This window comes from Lagopus muta, chromosome 6 (genome assembly GCF_023343835.1).
Source record: "Lagopus muta isolate bLagMut1 chromosome 6, bLagMut1 primary, whole genome shotgun sequence".
NCBI classification, from domain to species: Eukaryota; Metazoa; Chordata; class Aves; order Galliformes; family Phasianidae; genus Lagopus; species Lagopus muta.
In genome coordinates, this window is record NC_064438.1 from 55098720 (window position 1) to 55117659 (window position 18940).

General features: G+C 41.5%; 1 protein-coding gene across 4 annotated transcripts in view; it reads right to left on the reverse strand.

Moving 5' to 3' along the window:
* The window catches only part of ARID4A (AT-rich interaction domain 4A), a 43541-nt gene extending 25289 nt beyond the window's left edge, over positions 1–18252 (reverse strand). For 2 of the 4 annotated variants that reach the window (XM_048947280.1, XM_048947277.1), the window contains exons 1-9: positions 17994–18252; positions 17374–17447; positions 16197–16307; positions 13752–13817; positions 12830–12920; positions 3588–3667; positions 3393–3487; positions 2564–2696; positions 880–959 (exon numbers count right to left, since the gene is read on the reverse strand). In XM_048947280.1, coding sequence (XP_048803237.1) covers positions 880–959; positions 2564–2696; positions 3393–3487; positions 3588–3667; positions 12830–12920; positions 13752–13817; positions 16197–16307; positions 17374–17379 — 662 coding nt within the window. In that variant the 5' untranslated portion in view covers positions 17380–17447; positions 17994–18252. The remainder of the gene's footprint in view (positions 1–879; positions 960–2563; positions 2697–3392; positions 3488–3587; positions 3668–12829; positions 12921–13751; positions 13818–16196; positions 16308–17373; positions 17448–17993) is intronic. The other 2 variants (XM_048947281.1, XM_048947279.1) reach the window with 2 other exon arrangements.
* Positions 18253–18940: the final 688 nt, after the last annotated feature.

Here is an 18940-nt window from a genome sequence, read left to right on the forward strand (position 1 = left end):
AGACAGATGCACTAGAAGTGCATGAGAAAAGACAAACAAGGGGAAGCAACCTTCACAAACAGTCTTAATATTCTTCTGAATATACTTTTCCTTAAGTAACACACATCTCTCCCACCATCTACTCATCCACTCACAGTTTTTTCAAGGCGGTATGGGGGCAGGAAAGAAAAGGTTAGAAGACCTTTCTTTCCTTTTCCCAGAACTCTTGATTGAGGTTCTATAAATATTTTAATTAAACTGTTAATTCATATCCCCTTAAAATTTAGAAGTGGATTAAATACTTTTTAAACTTTGCTATTTAAACAGCAATGACATCTGGGCACACGAGGTAATGGGTCAATCAGGTATTGAAGCTACTGCAGTAGACACACGTGACAGTCGTAGTAGTTAAGACATTAATGATATTTCTTGAAACTGAAACACACTTTACAGGACAGGAATGACCAGAAGTTAACATCTGGTTGTTTGTTTTTTGAAGTTGCTGACTTCTCTTTCCTCTCTGAAGGCACCAAATTCTGTCCCAATCCGTAGTACAAATACAACATAAAGGGGGAAACAGGGAGAGCACAAAGAAATTAGTTGGAATTGAACTATGAGTGACAAAGGCTAAAAAAATATACATATAAATTCCCTTAAATTGGAATTAAGCAATAACTATGCATGTTACTCAAAATGTACAATATTGCAAGCCTTCTTAAGTGTGAAGAACCATTTGTTTGCACTTTACATCACAAAGGAACAGCAACTGTATACAAGCAACAACACACAAAGTTGGACCCTCCACTTTTGGATAAAGCTGTTAACACCTCCAGAAGCAAGATCTTATATAGGAAAAGAATGAAGAAGTAGTAAATCTAATAAAGGTAAGCTGTTACTTACAATTTGGAATCTGCAAAGGATCGGACTAAACACTGGTCCTTTTTCACTGTGACGTCATCATTACAGCTGGGAGAAACAACCTGAAGTTTCAAACAAAACATTTTTTTTTAAAGCAGAAAAGAAAATGAAATAGCTTTTCTTGAAAGGAATGACAGCAGGGAAATAGCTGCTTCCTTCTTTCTTCCAGCGTAATTTTCAGCTCTGAGAAAAGCAACATACTGCAATTGATATTAGCAGGGCCAAAAATAACAAATTACAAGAAGTAGTTTATCTCAAGCTATTTACTCTACTTGTCATGCACAAGCTGGAAAAGTTTACTATTTCATTTGTAAACTCAAACTACTCCTCTACAGAGCTGACACTGCATTGTCCTGTGCATGCACTCAGTTTTTTCTCCTGTTCATAGAACTGCTTGCAGCAACTATTCAAACCAACAACAAAAGTTACAGACCTATTTACTTTATATCAAATTCTGATCTGAGGGATTCAGCCTAAGAGATAAGTAGCTTGGGTTGTTTTTGTTTTTGTTTTTGTTTTGTTTTGTTTTTGTTTGAGATGTAGGTAATATAAACCAGTACAGATTCCAATGCATTCTTCCACAGCAGTATTATCTCCAGAAGTCTAAAAAGGTGCTATAAATCCAATTGCAGTATTTGTATTACCACAAACAAGTTTACAATTTACTCCAGACCACACATGTGGACAAAAACACATTGAATGCAGATAAACTCCTGGATCTACCAGAATTCAGTGGAAGGTGGACCACCCCGTTCAGATGAGGCAGACAGACAAAAAGACTTTCCTGCTTCTCAGCTCACAGAGAGCTACACAGCCACTAAGGAAGGTAATCCCCTACCTGGAACCACGTAAAGTTCAAATCTGCCATTCATAAAGCAATATACAGCAATCAGAAGACACATTGCAACACCACATTTCACATTTTAAGCAGAGGTACAGCTGCTAACTCAACTGTGCACCCTGTATTAAATGGGATCTGCAAAACTCTGTGAACAAAATCTGTCCATCTGTTCAATGCTCCAAGCAACAATCACATCTTTTTTGAGTGACAGAAGATGCATATTAAGCTTGTCTAACACTATCAGAAAAGTCTACTTAAGAAAAAAAACTTTTTATGTGTATCTATAAATTGTTTTGAGCTTACAGAGGATCTGCCTTTACAGTACAAGCAAAGGCACTTGAATTTAGTCAATATTTATTGTTAGAAAAGGTAATAAACAGGATCAATCAATGTAGTCAGATGAAAATAGTAGCCAGCCTACTGCTAGATGAACTGGCCGTGTCATGTAGATGCATGCATGATAAGAACTTGTAATTAAACCTGAAAGCCTTAGGAAAAAGGCAATCATTAAACACCAAGAAAAAAATCATGACATATCAATCATTTCACATACAGTTTTGACTGACTTAAGAGCCATCAAACTGTAAGTTTTACACAAATATTCATTGTTGTTCTCCTACTGTTCACAGACACTGTAGAATATTTGGATTGTTAGAGAATATGGGCAGCACAGCTGGCCTGACTGCATTCACAGCTTTGCTGCAGAAGTGTGCAAACTGTCCAAACCAAGAAAACAGTTATAGGAACAGTGCAGCAAATTGGATTATATTCTTGTCAGAAAACAGTAGTGTGAAATTAAAGATTTCAATGTTTTAAACAACTTACCAAAGCTGGATACCAGTCTGCCTTCTCAGAATTACAGGTCACACTCACAACTTTGCCAAGCAGTTCATCATTGAGACGCCTTTTATCTTCATCCTCTTCTTCACTACTTTCTTCTTCCTTTTCATCTTCAGTTCTGAATTATTAAAACATACAGTATTTTAAAGTTTTCACCTGAGGTTAATATTTGAAAGCAAAAGTACTTAACAGCCAGATCTTCCTTGTTTTTCTGCAAGGACTCAGAAATAAAATTATAATTTTAAGAACTGAAATTGCTGGAAATACTCCTAAGTAATAAATGCACTGACTTAAAGAATTCTTGTAGAAATAGTAGCATTTTACCACAGCATCATGTTGGAATTGGAGATGTGAATCAGCATATAATTGCACACTGACATGAAACAAAGGGAAAGAATCTCCACCCTTAAAATTTAAAAGCACCTTTTTTCCTATTTTATAAAGCAGCTTAAAAATCCCACATTTCCTGACATGACTTCGTATTATGTGAAAGGAGAATGGACATTCTTAAGGCTACTGCAAGGGACAAAAACAGCAACAATAAAACATCCATTTCATACTACAGCTAAAATATCAACAAGTCTGCATGAACTGAACTTCTCAGCCTATAATCTGTGGATGCAGCTCACATGATGATCCATCCACAGAATCACAAGGTTGGAAACGACCTGCAAGATTATCTAGTCCAACCACCCTCCCATTCCTATTAGTACCACAAGCACTGTGTGCTTGACCAGACTGTTACAGCTTTAACTGAACTACAATTTTAGCAAAGGACACTGAAGTGAAGGAACAGAGCACTAACAAAACTCACACAGGAAGAGAAGATCTCCTTCCTCTATTAGATTTCTTCCCAATAACTGGAGTTCCAAAGTGCTCTGGGTTGGTTAGTGGCAATTGATCGAGTGTCTACGTGAACAAAGAAGAAACAAAGTTAATTTGCAGTTTCTCATATGAAAGAAAATTAACCGTCTACTACCCAGTTCTCATTGTATGTTCACCATCTTACCTCACTTTCTGCAAAGTGCCTTTCTCCCTTCAAGCATAATGAAGTTCGTCTCAAGGTCCTTTCGTCACCATCATCGAAAACTAGAATGCAAGCAAGAAAACGTGTTGGCAGAAAATGATCCCAATGACAAAGCAAGTCTACTGTTCATCATGCAATTTAGAATACTCTCTAGAACACGATTTCAGAGACCTTCACTTTGACATTTATTTGGTTCACAAACACAGGGGAGGTGTTCAAGATTCAGCCCAAGGAGGGGTAACACTCAAATTCACGTCAGTGCCCAGGAAGGCTTTTGGAAGCTGTAGCTTTAATCTAATTTAGACATCCACTTTATCAATACATTGCACTTCTTCAAACCACAGCTACTGGCTGTATACCAGTTACTGTTATCTAACAGTGTTCTTTCTTTTTTGTTGGTCTTGCTTTTAAATTACCCATTTATTCCTTACTCATTCTTTTGATTCCCCTTCTTTTAATTCTCTTTCTCCTGCTGCACAGAACTCAGAAGTCACAGAATTCAGAAAGAAGATTTAGTAGACAAATAAAGATGTTAAGGGTAAGTCAAAAGGAAGTTCCACCAGTTTCCAATATGCAGCTGAAGAAGTCCAGGACACTCTGAGTTCACTGTAAGTTTTGCCTGAGAAATATCTACCCTTCAGTCACTTTAAAACATTTTCACCAAGATTTCCATTAAGATAAGGAAAGAAAAGTTATTAGCTTCCCTGCTTGCTGAATTTTATTTTAAATGTTTTGGTACCTACAGTTTGAAGTAAGCAACAATATTCCTTTTATCTCAAGTATGTCACAGAAATAGCTTGTATTTTAAGGAACATATAATATTTTGGCAACATGGTTTCCCATGTTCTGGTTCAGATCCCTCTGCCTGAGCCACAAGAACGGGCTCTTTTCACAGAGCAGAGACCAGGTGGCTGCAGTCAGTCTGGTAAGTTAAAAGTTTATTTGTATGGGTCAAAGGGCAGAATACTATTCTATATTTAAACTACTTGAAATGTGCTTTGTCCAGTAACTAACTTTTTTTTTTTTTAATTAAAATAAGAAAGTGTAAAGAGCGTTGTGTTTATCAATGCAGTAATTCTGGCATACTTCTATTAAAAAAAAATATGAAATTACATGATTTGTTAGCAAAAAGTACAGTTTAGTCACAGCAAGAAAAGCATTTCTCTCACTTGTCAACAGAATAGAATGGTCATATTCTCAATCCTAGATTGAAACCTTGGACTGGAATAATACTGCAATAACAGCTCATAATAACATATGAATACAAACTTAGTTAAGCTTGATAAGATAAGCATTGAGATTGTTAGAATCTCAGAGTGGACATAGTGCTGCTGTACATTGCAATACTGAATTATCTTAATGGCTTGTGTCATTATGCAGTACACAGAAAGCAAATCCTGAACCCTAACATTTTAAGAACAGCAGAAAGATATATGCCTAATTAGCCATATTAGCCATATTAACCTTTTCAAAACCTTTAAAATACGAATCCCACGAAGACCTGTCAATCTCAGTGCCAATACAATACTCTCAAAATCCTCTGGTTTGGCTGACAGCTGAAGGAAGCCAGCACTGATGCACTTTGCACTGAAGTATGAGGTCTCCCCCTCAGCAGAGTACGAGATGTTTACATCTTATATACGTTTCAGCCCTTTGATCTTTAATTGCCACCCAATCTGTACATGATATTCATACATACACTTTGATAGAATACAGTTGTATACTTTCAGGGACCCTACAAGTGCCTGCAATTTCTCATTGTTCTGAAGAGGTTTAAAAGCAGATCATCATCATTATGCTTTACTGAACACATTCAGAACTGAAGTCAAAGCACTCATATTTCACAAACGTGGTTTTAGGGAACAGAAGGCTGGTGATTAGCAATAGGTAACTTTATTGGAAACAGCAAACAGGATCTGATACTTGGCAGTAAAGAAAAAATGCAATCAGTCTATCTTATTCCTACTTCCAGAAGTATCACCTTCATAAGTTTCTACGTCACCTCTGCAGGCAAATACGACTCCTCCTCTTGGAAGGAATCTGACTTAATCAGAAGCATGCCTTGATACTGTCAGCACCTTTTCAGAGATACACCTTCCTGAAGATAAGTAGGCCTCTTATTTCCATCTCAGGTACCTTTTTCTGAAAAATCTACTTCACAAAACATACTGCTCATATTGCCTGCACCCCGTGCACAACTTTTAAATGCAAGTCCTAAGGGCTTTAGGAGAATGACTTTTCACCATACAAATATTATACATGCTATGGATTTAAGAGATATAAGCAGTAGATGAGATAGCAGAGTTTTGTCTATGCACTACATCAATAGTATAATAGCAATCATGGCAGAAGAACATAATAGGCTCTTAAATTAAAACTGCACATTCATTCTTCTTTGCCTATATTAATGACTGTTTAGGTAAAATGCCTGGTACTAACAAAGAGATAAAAACTGTTGAACTGATGCTGAACAACTTATAAGAATTGCTTTATTGTTTCCCAAACAGGTCATTGTTACACCTCCAAATTCTCTGACAGCAGAAATGCTTACATGCTGTATTCCTTAAGGAAAGCTGCTGAACAGTCAGGCATACAAAGGAGGAAAGGAAATGGGGATGGAAGGCAGGGATATCTCTCTCCATGCCCACTTAATTCAGCCATCGAAAGATGCATTCACAGTGTCACAATATTTATCACAGAAGGGGGACTTAAAGTCCTGTCTCCCTAAAGAAGCAGAAGCCCTTTATGTGCCACTGCTGCCTAACCCTGAAGAGGGCACGTACTCACCGGGGTAACAGCCATTTCCCAGCTGTCTGCTCCAGCAAATACTTCTGGGAAGAGAGCAATACCTCCTAGCCAGGAAACTAACTCTACTATTTAAGAGTCAATCTGACAAAGTAGGAATGACAGGAGGAAAAGCTGGCCAGAGGCCTTTCTTCCAAGGCGTGTTATTTAACCAAGAACACTGACAGAAGGAGAAGAAAGATGACTAAGCAGCACAGCCTGGAGGAACAGTCTCTATTCTGTTTGTTCTCATTCAATTCCCAAGAATGCCCTATATGGAGCTCAGTATGTTCCATATACAGCATTGTTAAACAGTGGAAACAAAATGGAAAATTTCAGACTTTTGCTGCAACCCAGCCTTGTCAGTAACAACAGGTAACAAACAGAAGTGGATGCACTCCTGTCCATGCAAGCTTAGGCAAGCCAAAGCTATGACAGAAAAACAAAATTCTCCATTGGGAATCATTGCAGTACTTTCAGTAAGCTAGGAAAACAAATATCTCAAAAACTCCCTCTTAAAAATTGAGTCCATCAAACATGCATTACGCAGTGTAGCTTTCCACTAGCCCTGGATTAGCAGTTATCCTCCATTCCCCGGCTGCAGCAGGCCCATGCATGTCTCTATAAGCTATTAGCAACAGTAACACTAATCCTAACCCTGCCCTCACAAAAACACTATCTCAACATCCGTTCTCATTTGGTTATAAAGGAAATATTAAAAAGCCAACTAATCCAAATAGTGCTTAAAAACCAGGGAGAAACTCACCCCAAGCTACTGCAGATCAGTCATCTTATAAATATCTTATTTATATATATCACAAGATTAGGGGAAAAAAGAAAAAGAAATAAAGAGAACAAAGCAGGAGAGCAGTGGTAACATACTTGAAATAGTTACATTACTTGAACACACAGCAATCAGTCTTACCAGAACAAGGCAGTTTTGTAACATACAAGTGAATACAGAAAGTAACCCTCCAGGCTGCATCAGCTTGCTAACTTCAAATCCAACAAGTTACGTTACTGTCCTTGCTCAAAAGAGGAGAGATTCCATACTGCATAGCAAGCAAACGTTTTTATTTTATTACTCTTCCTATTCAAAGTTTTCTAAACTTACCAAGACAATGAAAGTATATGCCAACAAATAAAAACTGTGTCACTATTTCACTAGTTGCCTAAGGTGTAATTCGTGAGCTATCAGAGATGCTGCCCATGAATCATCCACAAACGTGTGAAAGCCTTTTAGCTTTTTGTTTTTCAACTACAGAAACAATATAGAAAGTACCAGGATTTAGGCTGCACTTGTTGAATAACCCTGCAGATAAGGACTGCACTAATCACTGATTCATCGTTGTAACAAGATGCTGCAATGGATTGTGCTCCTCCAGAGGCCACGCAATTCAGTGATGTGTTATATTTTAGAAAAAGAAAACAACTCTGGAGGAACTGTTCCTCTGCTCAGGTATGTATGACATATCCCTGAAAGCACCAAAGAATAAACCTTGAGATTCCTCCTACGTAAGGCTATCATCTTATAAGAACCTACTGCCTGAAAGCCTTTTTTCTGAGATGTTATAGTAATCTTACTATCGTTACATAGATTTGGAAGGAAAAAAAAACACCTCCCTGCATTTAGCAGAACAGTACAGCATTACTGTATTGTACCACTACAGTATTATTTATACACAATAACTTTGCTATAAAGCACTGTCCACATTGTAACAAAGATGGTTTACAAGCAAGGGTTCCATGCCATGAGTTGTAACAAGGCTCAGTTGCTGTACTTCCCCTCCCACACGTGCTCTCTACCTGCAGGTGCTGGAGCACAAAATGCTGTGCTGCTCTTTTATTTCCCAGATTCTTCAGAAAGCAACCAACGCAGCTGTGGCACAGTTCTGTGTGTGCTGCAGACACACTTAATCCATGATACACCCCATGGAGTGATGCTGGTAAATATGGGATTTCTTCAAAATCCAAGCAAGCAGCACTTTGGAGACGAAAAGAAGAAAGTGGTGGTGGGTCAGGGAGGATTGCAGCACCAGAGAAGTGGGGGTGACTGGACACTTCCTCTGCCACACTCGTCCTTTAGGATTCCTGGGTGACGCATGCATAGCCAGAAGATGAAGCGATGCATCTGGACTGTACAACTCAACAGGATGCTGGGAAGAAGAACTGGTCCAACCAGCCACACAAACACAACTCCAGCCTTGCACATACTACAAAAAGCCTGCTGTAGACATTATGAAAAGACAAACTGGCAAGACTCTGGAATGGATGAAATCTAGTGACTGATAGCTTCTATCACCCTCCAGACAGGAGTAAGGCTGCATCCAACATTTCCTAAACGTGACACCCCACAGTGACACAACCCAGACCAGCCAAACTTCACCTGCGTAGGGATGAGCAGTCAGGTATCAACTCCTCTCTCTTCCCCCAGCACACACACTCAGATAACAGCATTCCCTGCAAAATGCCCCAGTGACCACAAGAGAGGAGGAAGTTACCCCATGTGAATCTGCAGGGCAGCCCAAGCAAGGGGAGGGGGCTCACAGAGGTCTCACAAGTGGTGTTTGGCCCACAGCACAACCAGATGGGCCACACTGATGTACAGCACTGCACCAGAGCCAAAAAGGGAAACTCTTTTGGCTTTGCAGATTCACGCAGCATTTTAAAGAATGAGCAAAATTAATTACTATTTATACTAAAATATTCTGCCATTTCAAGGTAATTTTTAAAAAGATGCCTTACATAAAAGCCAGAAAGCCATAGTTCTCCAAGAAATAAAAAAACCACACTCCTTTTTACTCCAAATGGTATAAAAAGCACTACTGTGACAGCAAGGTCTACTAGAAACCACAAGTGCTCATCAATGCTTTTAATTTCTGTATTTTCCCTACATTGCAGAGATAAAATGATTAAAGCTAGCTGTATGTCTTCTCTTTCTTTAGAAAGACTTTTCCATGATTTTATCTTTCAAATGACACGATGCAATGTATTTGGTCTGGTTTTACTTTCATTGAAAGCTGTAGCAGTGGTTAAATGGCAAATCTTCAACGAGACCTAAGCACATGCAGGTTACTGGTATTATCAAGAGGAAGGTGATACTTGTTTTGATGAGGCAAGAAAAGAGACTGATTTAACAGCAACTCTTCACTGAAGAACTGAAATACAGTTTTGTACTTTTATGTAGACACTACGTTGCTTTCAGCTTTGAAAAGAAGTTATACAAAAGTGTTTCCTTAAACTTATACACAAGGATTTCTGCTTTGTGACATTCTGGTAATGGCAGTAAAACTCCAGAAAAGATTACAGCAGGAAAATATAACTATGTGCAGTGTGATGTTTGACCTGTTTTACAAATTAACAGAGAATCAGGTGGGTGTACACTAAGTTAGCAGCAATTCAAACGTGGCTCAGCCAAAAACAGATCTGACAGACTGCTCTAATGCTAGGTAATTATCACTGAGCAATATATCCAGCACTTCAAAAGCATCAATGCAGCACTTCAAAAAAATTGCAAGTTCACTTAAAATAATTAAGTTTTAAAAGACTAAAAACTCAACGGAGCCATTTGTTACCCCAGGAACTTACACTGCTAGCCCTGTCGTCTCCCTATAGACTCCACCGAGCAGACGAGAGGGCTGAGTTGTGCAACTCAGTTTTCCAGGCTTTGTTAAGTCCTCACCCCCAACAGCTGTGTCTCTTCACCTACTCGAGCACTCAGAGATTTCTGAAGGCATTTCAAGTACTCCAGTTGAAAATTTCAACACGACTAAATGGCTACAATAACACCATTGCTAGATGTGGTACCAGGTGAAACAGCCATTTCAGAGCAGCTACCGTTACAAGAATAAAAGAGATCCTTATTTATTTTGGGCAGATGGACACCACTAACAGGCAGAACTCATGTTAGAAGAGATTTTGTGGATCTGTTATGCTGGTGACAAAAGCAAATTATTGTTTATTTATTAACCCACATATATTACTGACCTCTCTACCCTTATCGGTCAGAGTTTTAAATCACAAAGAGGTGATGATCCATAGAACAGAAATTAAATGCTACAGGAGCACATACTAAAAGCAAGCTTTCTCCTGTGCTTCCAACTCAAGCCTGACCACGGTTCAGGAAAACATTTCAGAACTGGAAAAGCTGTTTAATCCACTTCCCTTTCAAGTTTTTAGCTTTGACTGAATTGTCAATAAGACTGCCAAGGAGCACAGCCACCATCTATTAAAGGGGAACCAATTCAGCTCTTGTTTACTTGACAGCAACATAAACATACACTCCACACTTATCCAAAGCTTTCTACAAAGCTACAATGGGAGAAGCAGGCTAAAAAAAAAGGCTCTCACACTCTGACATCTCTGTACTCAAGCTAAAGCACTTCCACTATTATCAAGTTAAAGAGCCAAGTTATGAAGATACAAAATTCTCAATCTGCTTACCTTGGTCAACATCACCTCTGCTTTCAGTATCAATAAACAAGACACCACGTACTACTCATGACAATTTTAGTAAGACCTGAATGCAATTCCAGCATGCTACAATTGTATTTTCAGATGTATGGGTACCCTATATGCCACATTACACACTGACTTATCATGGAATTACTTAAATCCCCTCTCATTCCCAGCAGCTCCAAAGTTCTACAAAATCCTAGCAGCCTTAGTAAATTTGCATATGAAAAAACATGCAACTTTACTGTCCTCTATTCTATCTGTCTAAAGATAAAAAAGGTAGTAGGGGTTCACCAAATACGTTACATTGCAGTGTAAGGCCGAAAGGACTAGGAAGTCTGCCTTTTCCACCTGAGTACCACAACTTTACAGCTTAATCTAGAATTCTAGAGCAGTGTATATCCTTGAAAGGAAAAAAAAAAGATCACAGAATCACAAAGCAGTTAAGGTTGGAAATGAGCTCTGGAGGTCATTGAATGGCCTGGGTTGCAAAGGAGCACAACGCTCATCCAGTTCCAACTCCCTGCTATGTGCAGGGTCACCAACCAGCAGCCCAGGCTGCCCAGAGCCTGGCCTGGGCCACTCAGAGCAGGGCTTTTAAAGACCTCCAAACAAGAAATCCCAGAACCTCTGGGCAGGCTGTGCTTGGTCACCTGCACAGCAAGTAGGCCCTTCCTGATATTTGCTAACAATATATGAGAATTTAAAAAAATAAAAATGCAAAGAGCAGTGAGCACTGTCAACTGGAAAGTCAACCAGCTCATATTTATAGCACGCAATAATAATAAACGTCTCATGATAAACTCTTCCAAATTATTTCCATTGACAGCCTTATCTTGATCCCATCAAAGACTAAATAATCTCACCGACTGCAAAGGGAAAGTTGGACTACTGAAAGTACTGTCTATCTTAAAGCAAACAAACAACACAAAACCAAAATAAAACTGATATCCCACACTATATGGGACTCTTCAGCAGGGTATTGAAGAACATGAAGATAAAACTGAACTGTCTGTATGCAAGGATATTAAGAAGCAAGTACTGAACAAATATAGTGGAGTAGAATGGCAGAATATACAGTACAATTAAGAATAGTGCATTTCCTCCAAGTTGGATACTTGGAAGGCTATTTGATCCAGTTACCGTGGTTGTTTTTGTTTGCTTATATGGTATCACCTGAATGTTGCAGGCCACTCCAGTGATAGAGCTATTTCAGAAAAGCCCAGGTATCAGAATGAGCAATTCTATTTATTCAAACTAATGAAGTTTCTCTTTCAGTGAATCCTTATTCAACGCTGACATTTTGATGATTGTGCGTTCTGAGGTTTGTGTCAGTAACTAAAAAACGCAGCCTCCTGCAGGAGAAGCAAATTTGGTTTCTATTTTATTTTAGATTGAATCATTATTTGAAAAAGTTTCAAGGCAACAGTTAATTTTAAGTTACAAAAAAAGGTCCCCTCTTTTCTTTTTAGGTGCAATGGCAATTTCTTTTAAAAATAAGTTCCTTTCTTCTGTTACTTCATACAAAACACAACTCTCAACTTTCAGCTCTACACAAAACAGAGGAATCACTTCCAAAGGTACAGAAGCTGTGGGTGCTGCTGCTGCTTTTATAAGACTGCATACAGTGAAAGAACACTAGCAAGCCAGTCAGTCAACACGTGTCACAAATATTCAGCCAGAAGTGCTATTTTGAAGTTTGTCTCAAAATCTGCAAAAGCCATTCTGAATTCCATTGAGTGAAACCACCATCAGCATATGGATGTTGTGCCAAATAAAACTTGTCTGCTGAGCCCTTTCCTACAGCCTCCTTCAACATCAAATTATTATTCTATTTTTAAGGAAACAAGATCTGGAAGACTTAAAGTTCCCTTCGAAATCTCAGCTCTTACAAAACAGAATATAATTACTTATGTTATTATCTATAATTAGAAATGTATTATTCAAAGATTAGAGACTGTCAACGAAAGCATGTGGCTACTTACCTACAGTATACCAGCTCGCATCTGTTAACTTGCTGATAACAGCTTCTTGAAAGGATCCATCAGGCATTTTGGTTTCAACCATGGCACCAACCTGCAAAAAGGGGTATCCCAAGGTTACACATAATCCAGAACTCAAATGAAAGAGACAGAACTCACGAAAGCATTAATTCTTCTAGTAAGGCAGGATTTTATTTGGATAATGTTGAAGATTCATTTTAGCTGAATGTTACTTTGTGAAATGTAGCTGCATAGCTGGTAAGAACAAAGGTTCTTAAGATGAACTCTGGTTAGACAATAAAGCAGTAAGGATCCTGGGACAACTAATTTCAGCACGGCTTATCCCGTAACAAGAAATAGTACAAGGCTAACTGGAAATAAGTATTCAACTATTCAAAGTAACTCTTATTTCACTGTTGATGTGTGTTACTAATGTTCCTTACGCTTTAAAACACTTCTAACATTATTCTTTACTGTTGTACCATCAGCTAGATCAGACTCTAACACACAGCAGTGTTTGTGCTGGTGCTACTAAAGATGATCTCTAAAAGTTTGCAGTCAGTGTTCTATAATGCAGCTGTTTTAGCAGACAACTTTCAGCTCCTGTAAAAACACAAATCAACATGCATTTTTATATAAAATACATCACCTACTTTAAAAACACTTTCAGAACACTCGTGTTTATTACTGTCTAACAGGTTTGAAATTACCCTCGTGGAATCAGGATCTCTGTTGCTTATAACAGGTTTCAAAAGCAGCATGTGCAGTTCTGTTGGCATATGAAGCATGCTACATGGAGAACACAAAGAGCCTCCAAAAACTACAAGAGTTAGGACTATTCAGAATCAACCCAACCAAAAGCAATGGGGCTCCTCCTGTTGATTTACTATGAGATAAAGCAATAAAAGGCATGCAGTATACATACTCTTAGAGGTCCTTTCACTTGATCATCTTGAACTAACTGAGTTGAGTTATCCCCCTTCAGGACCACCTGAAAGACATTCATAAACTTGTTTATGCATTCCTTATTTGTAATGGTATATGAAAAGTCTAAGAACAGAAGTAGCAATGCAGAAAATCAACTTTATCTCCATCAAACACAGTCAAACATTACTGTGAATGCAAAACCCTGGGCATGGATGGCCTTACTCACAGGAAGGCCCAAGCAGCACACTGAACACTCAGCCTGAAACACTACAGTCAAAGAAGAGGGCAAATAAAACAACAGGTGCTCCAATGAAAAGAACTGAAGCTTTTGATGCGAGTTTAGATACTGATGCACCCCAGGGTACACCTGGAACTGAGCCTAGAGATCAGATGATTCACGTGCTTTTTCTCTACTTTACCCACAGCATTTTGTTGACAACATACTGAGTAGTGAACTGCAATCAAAATACAATGCTCTGTGTATTAAAAACTCACTGAGGAATCACTGAACAGACCAACCACCACCGCTGCTACCACGAACAGGAGAAAGTTTCTATGGTAAAGATGCGAACCACTGAAAGCGTGATTAAAATAAGGATGGGTTGAAAAAGAGGAAGTAAAACACTTTTCCCTTTAAAATCCTGTGTTTGAGAGAGTAAGCATCATGACACAGAAGGAACAGAAGCCTGTGCAAGTTGAATCCCTGAGTTTGCACAGACTCAGCTCAGAAACATAGAAGATGAATATTTAGATGTTAGCACGCTAACTGTTTCACTGCCATTTTCATAGCAAAAAGACCCACCTGAGTACCCAGGATGTACTAACCAACAATTCCCAAATTCCTATCCTTTTTCAGGAATCAAAAACCCAAGCAATTTCCTTTCCACCAATAAGATGTCCAGTTTTTGTGCTCCCCTCTCTTTATCTGATAAGCACAATTTACATTGCAGCTGTATTTATAAAAGCCATGTTGAAATGCACCCTGCAGTTATATGAATTCATAATAACCTGGTTCAATTAGTTTTTATTTACAATTCTCTATCAGCATCGAGATGAATACAAGTCGTCCTGCTACTCAGGAAAAGCCTGATGGATCCTCTGGACTTAGGAGGCACACTGGGCTGTGCCCACACACTCTTCATTAAAACATCAGGCTTATTGCTACAACTTCAACTGTTCTTTTACAATTCAGACACAGTGACAGGAATTGTTACCAAGTCAGAGCAGCCTCGTGTACCTACGAGTCTTGATCATGGAGTAATAAAGCACATTGTTGGATAGAGAAAAAGAAGCACACACCTACAAACAGCCTTAATGCTCAGATACTCAGACCAAAGACAGAAAAATGAAGGATGTCAGTTCAGGAAGGGCAGCACGCTGCTTTCTAGGAAGCAACTCATTCACACAGATTCAAAGAAGGGCATGAATTTCTAAAAGTACTCACTAAGAACAGGAGAAAAGTCTGAAAGATCTGAATTGGTTGATTTTTAAAACCATGACAAGAACTCTGACAAAAGTGATGTGCTCCACCTATGTAACTGAAGAGGCTGACAGCTTGCTCTACTTGATCTAAGCATTAAAGCACATGAAAACTTAGATGTATAGTTATAAAAAGAAGCTTTCATCTCTATTTAGCAAGGTTTTGAGGGTCACTAATGCCTTATTTACATATCCTGGACAGTTATCTAGAAGTGGAAAGAACTTAAGGGAACAAACCAAGCTCTGTATTTACTTTGCATTCTTAACTCTTATTTAACTAGGTTTGACTCTTGTTTTCCCACATTAGCATGAACAATAGAACTGCAACAGTAAAATAATAACCTTCATTTTTGTTTGTTTTGGCATAAGACCTGTAAACAGAAATGAATATTAAGTGTCAGTACTACGCTTGCACAGGAACTTAGCTACAGTTTTGCATGCTGCTTTGAAAGCAGCAGCAAGATGCTAGAAACTAACAAATACTCTTCTGGACATCTCAAAAACCTGATCTAAAAAGGTTCTTTCGCAATTTTTTTTTTTTGTTCTTACACTGATTTATTATAGCACAGCCTCTCAAGTAAAACTGACTGTCAGTTGGAATGAAAGGGAATTTTTGCTTCTGAAGAGTTTGCTCTTATTACTCATGTAAAGCCATAAGCCTCTAGGAGAACCTTCAAAACTGACTGCTGTGAAACTGATGCATTCATAAACAGGAGACAACTGTGACCAGGAGTTGAGCAGCATAGACAGGTAATGTTTAAGCCCAGTCCTGTTTCAGCATCCTCCTGAACACAGATATGGAAAAATAACAACATGAAAACGAAAACTGCACAAACATTCAAATGCTCTTAAAAGTCAAAAAGTAAAGCAATGAACATTCCATAATCTTAAGGATTTTGATCTTCTCTGACAGCTCTTTCAACACAGTGCTTTAACAAAACCAGCACAAACCACAGCATATTACCTTGACTTTCACAAGCCTTTTCACTGTCTTAATCTTTGCCTCGCAGAAGGCACCACGGTACTTGGCACTGACATCCGTTCCCACTGTCAGGTAGGCAGGCTCATCTGCTGCCTAGTGAGGAGCAAAAAAACAGGAACAAAGTTTAGTTCTTAGTTCTTTTTACAGCTACAGCATTGCACATTCGATTTTCCATCTGAACTTCTTGATCATTAGGTGACAAACAACGTCTGTATTCATAACTACCATCAGACTGCTCTAAAGTAAAGAAACAAGTCACAGGAAGTTTGGCTTCACATAGTGAGGTTGACCCCCAATTCTGTCAGCCTAATTGCTCTCCCAATGTAAAGGACCAACCAAAAAAACACCTTATTACTTTCCGTGGTATGCTCAGCATAGCTCTGGGGGTGCTGAGCTCATATTAAAGCACCTCGTTATGAAAAAGGTAATAATAATCAATAAAAATGACAACTCAAAAGAATTAAAGAAGGGAAATCTTTCAACAGCAGAACTGCAGCATAAAAGATAACTGCACTTTTTCCTGTTGAAACCAATTTGGTGAGGCAGATAATTTGAGGCTGCTATCATACCAATATCTACAATTACGTCTATACCATTCTAAATATAGGAGTTTTTCTCTTGCCGACTAAACGGAGACCTCTAGAGAGATTTACTCTCATCTTTGTGAGCAGTTGTTTTTCTTGAAATCCTTTATGAAAGCTGAACCGCCTCGTTAAGGGGAAGAACTATTTCTCCTCACCTTTTCCTTAATCTGGACTTTATTACTTCAAACCTCACTTTATTGGGCGTGTGTAAAGCGGTAAACAAGGCCAGAAGCAGCACGCCAAAACGTCCATCGAGACAGGAAATCAACACACAGCATTAAGGAACTGCTTTGCTGCTGTTTAATTGAAGGCAAGAAAAGTTTCTCTCTCTTTTGTGCACTGCCCCGTCTTTGTACTGGCAAAAAAAAACAACAACCCAGCAGCAGCAGCACAGGCGGGACAAAAGCTGTGGTTTTGCAAACTTGCAATAGCAGCTGCTGATGCAGGAAGCATTTAAAGGCAGCACTCCGAGGACAGCAACTCAGAGCGTTTCCAGACAACTGCAGCTGAAACAGCGGCGAAAAACGAAGTTACCTCAAGGAAAGGAAAAGGAGAGAGAGAGAGAGAGTTCGTACCTTCATTTTTCCCGGTTACGTGAGGGATTCCAGCTCCGAGCCGTCTCCTCGCCGCACAACCGGGCAGGGAAGCGCTGCAACACAAGAGCGGGATCGACCGAGGGTCTGCGGCCGTCAGAGGGCGGCGGGCGGGAGCCTCCGCCCGTCCCGGGCCGCTCGGTGCGCGTCACGTCGCCATTGCTCCCGCTCCCGGCGGCGGCTGCGGGGCGGGGAGGGCCCCGAGGCGGCAACTCCTGACGGAGGGGCGGCGGGGCCCGGCCTGCCTCCCGCCTTCCCCGCCCCTCCCCGGCCCTCGCAACTTTCCGCGGCCCGCCGAGCCGCTCCTCCCCGCCCCCCTCGGCCGCCGGGGTTGGGGCTGAGGGGAGCGGGACGAGCAAACCGTCCCCCCTTCCCCCCACCACCATACCGCGCACTCGGGGCTGAGGGGAACGGGAGCGAGCGCCGAGCGGCTCGGAGGCGGAGTTCGGAGTCCCCATTCCCGCTGCCCGCTTCGCGGTTGGGGGAAGGGAGAGGCGGCCGTCCCGCTCCGCTCAGCCCCAGGCCGTCCCTCGCGGGGCCGGGCGCTCCCCCGGGACGGCGGCGGAGTTGCTGCTGCCGAGCCGCCCTCGACCGTTTCCTACCTGGAAAGTCGCAGCGAAGTGGGCAGCGCCCGGCTCGGCGCCGCAGTCTCCCTCCGCGACGACGACAGCCCCGCGAGCGGCGGCGCTGAGCGCGGCCCCGCTCCGCCCCCTCCTCTCAGCCCGGACTCGCAGCGGATCGCCAGCGACGAGCCCAATAACAAGCTGTTGAGCAGAATCGGTCCTCCTCGAACTCTCATTGGCCCCCTCGTGACGCCCCGGGGGCTCTGCCCCGCCCGGATTGGGCGCCGCGGACGGCACCCCCATTGGTCGCCGAGAGCCAGGCGGAACCTATTGGACAGGCACAGACGCAGGTAGAGCCACGGAGACTTTTCATTGGCTTTTCCCTGGAGCACCCGTCGATTGGCGGCGGTTGAAGTGAAGTCAGCGCTCCCAAGCCTCTGATTGGTGAGAGCTGGATCCGGATGTAGCTATGAACGAGCCGATTGGCCAAGTTCGGGGGTCAGGAAGAGCAACGGCGCGACGCGATTGGCGCTAACCGTCTCTTAGAAACGCGGAGGGGCGGGGACGAGGGGAAGAGCGGAGAGGGGGCGCGAGCGGAGATGGCGTCCTGCGGCGGCGGCGGGCCGGGACGCGCGACGCGCATGCGCGGCGGTCAGCCTCCCGGCGCCATTTTGTGTGAGGCGCTTTCCCATTTTAGGCCGCGGCGGGGAGGCGGCGGGAGTGGTCGGCGCCTTTCCCGCAGGGTGCGGAGCGGCGGAGCTGAGCTCTGCACCCTCACTGAGGCGGCGAGCCCGGCGGGGGTGAGCTCTTTCTACTGCTCCGAGGAGACGACGCGACGTTTCGCCTTCACGGCCCTTCGAGTGATGGCGGTGACGGTTGCTCCCGCTCGGCCGCGATGGCGGAGCGCGCCCGGCCGGCCCCGGAAGTGAAGCGGTGACGGAGGGTCCCTCTGGCGGAGCTCGGCGGAACCGCTGGGGCCGGGAAGG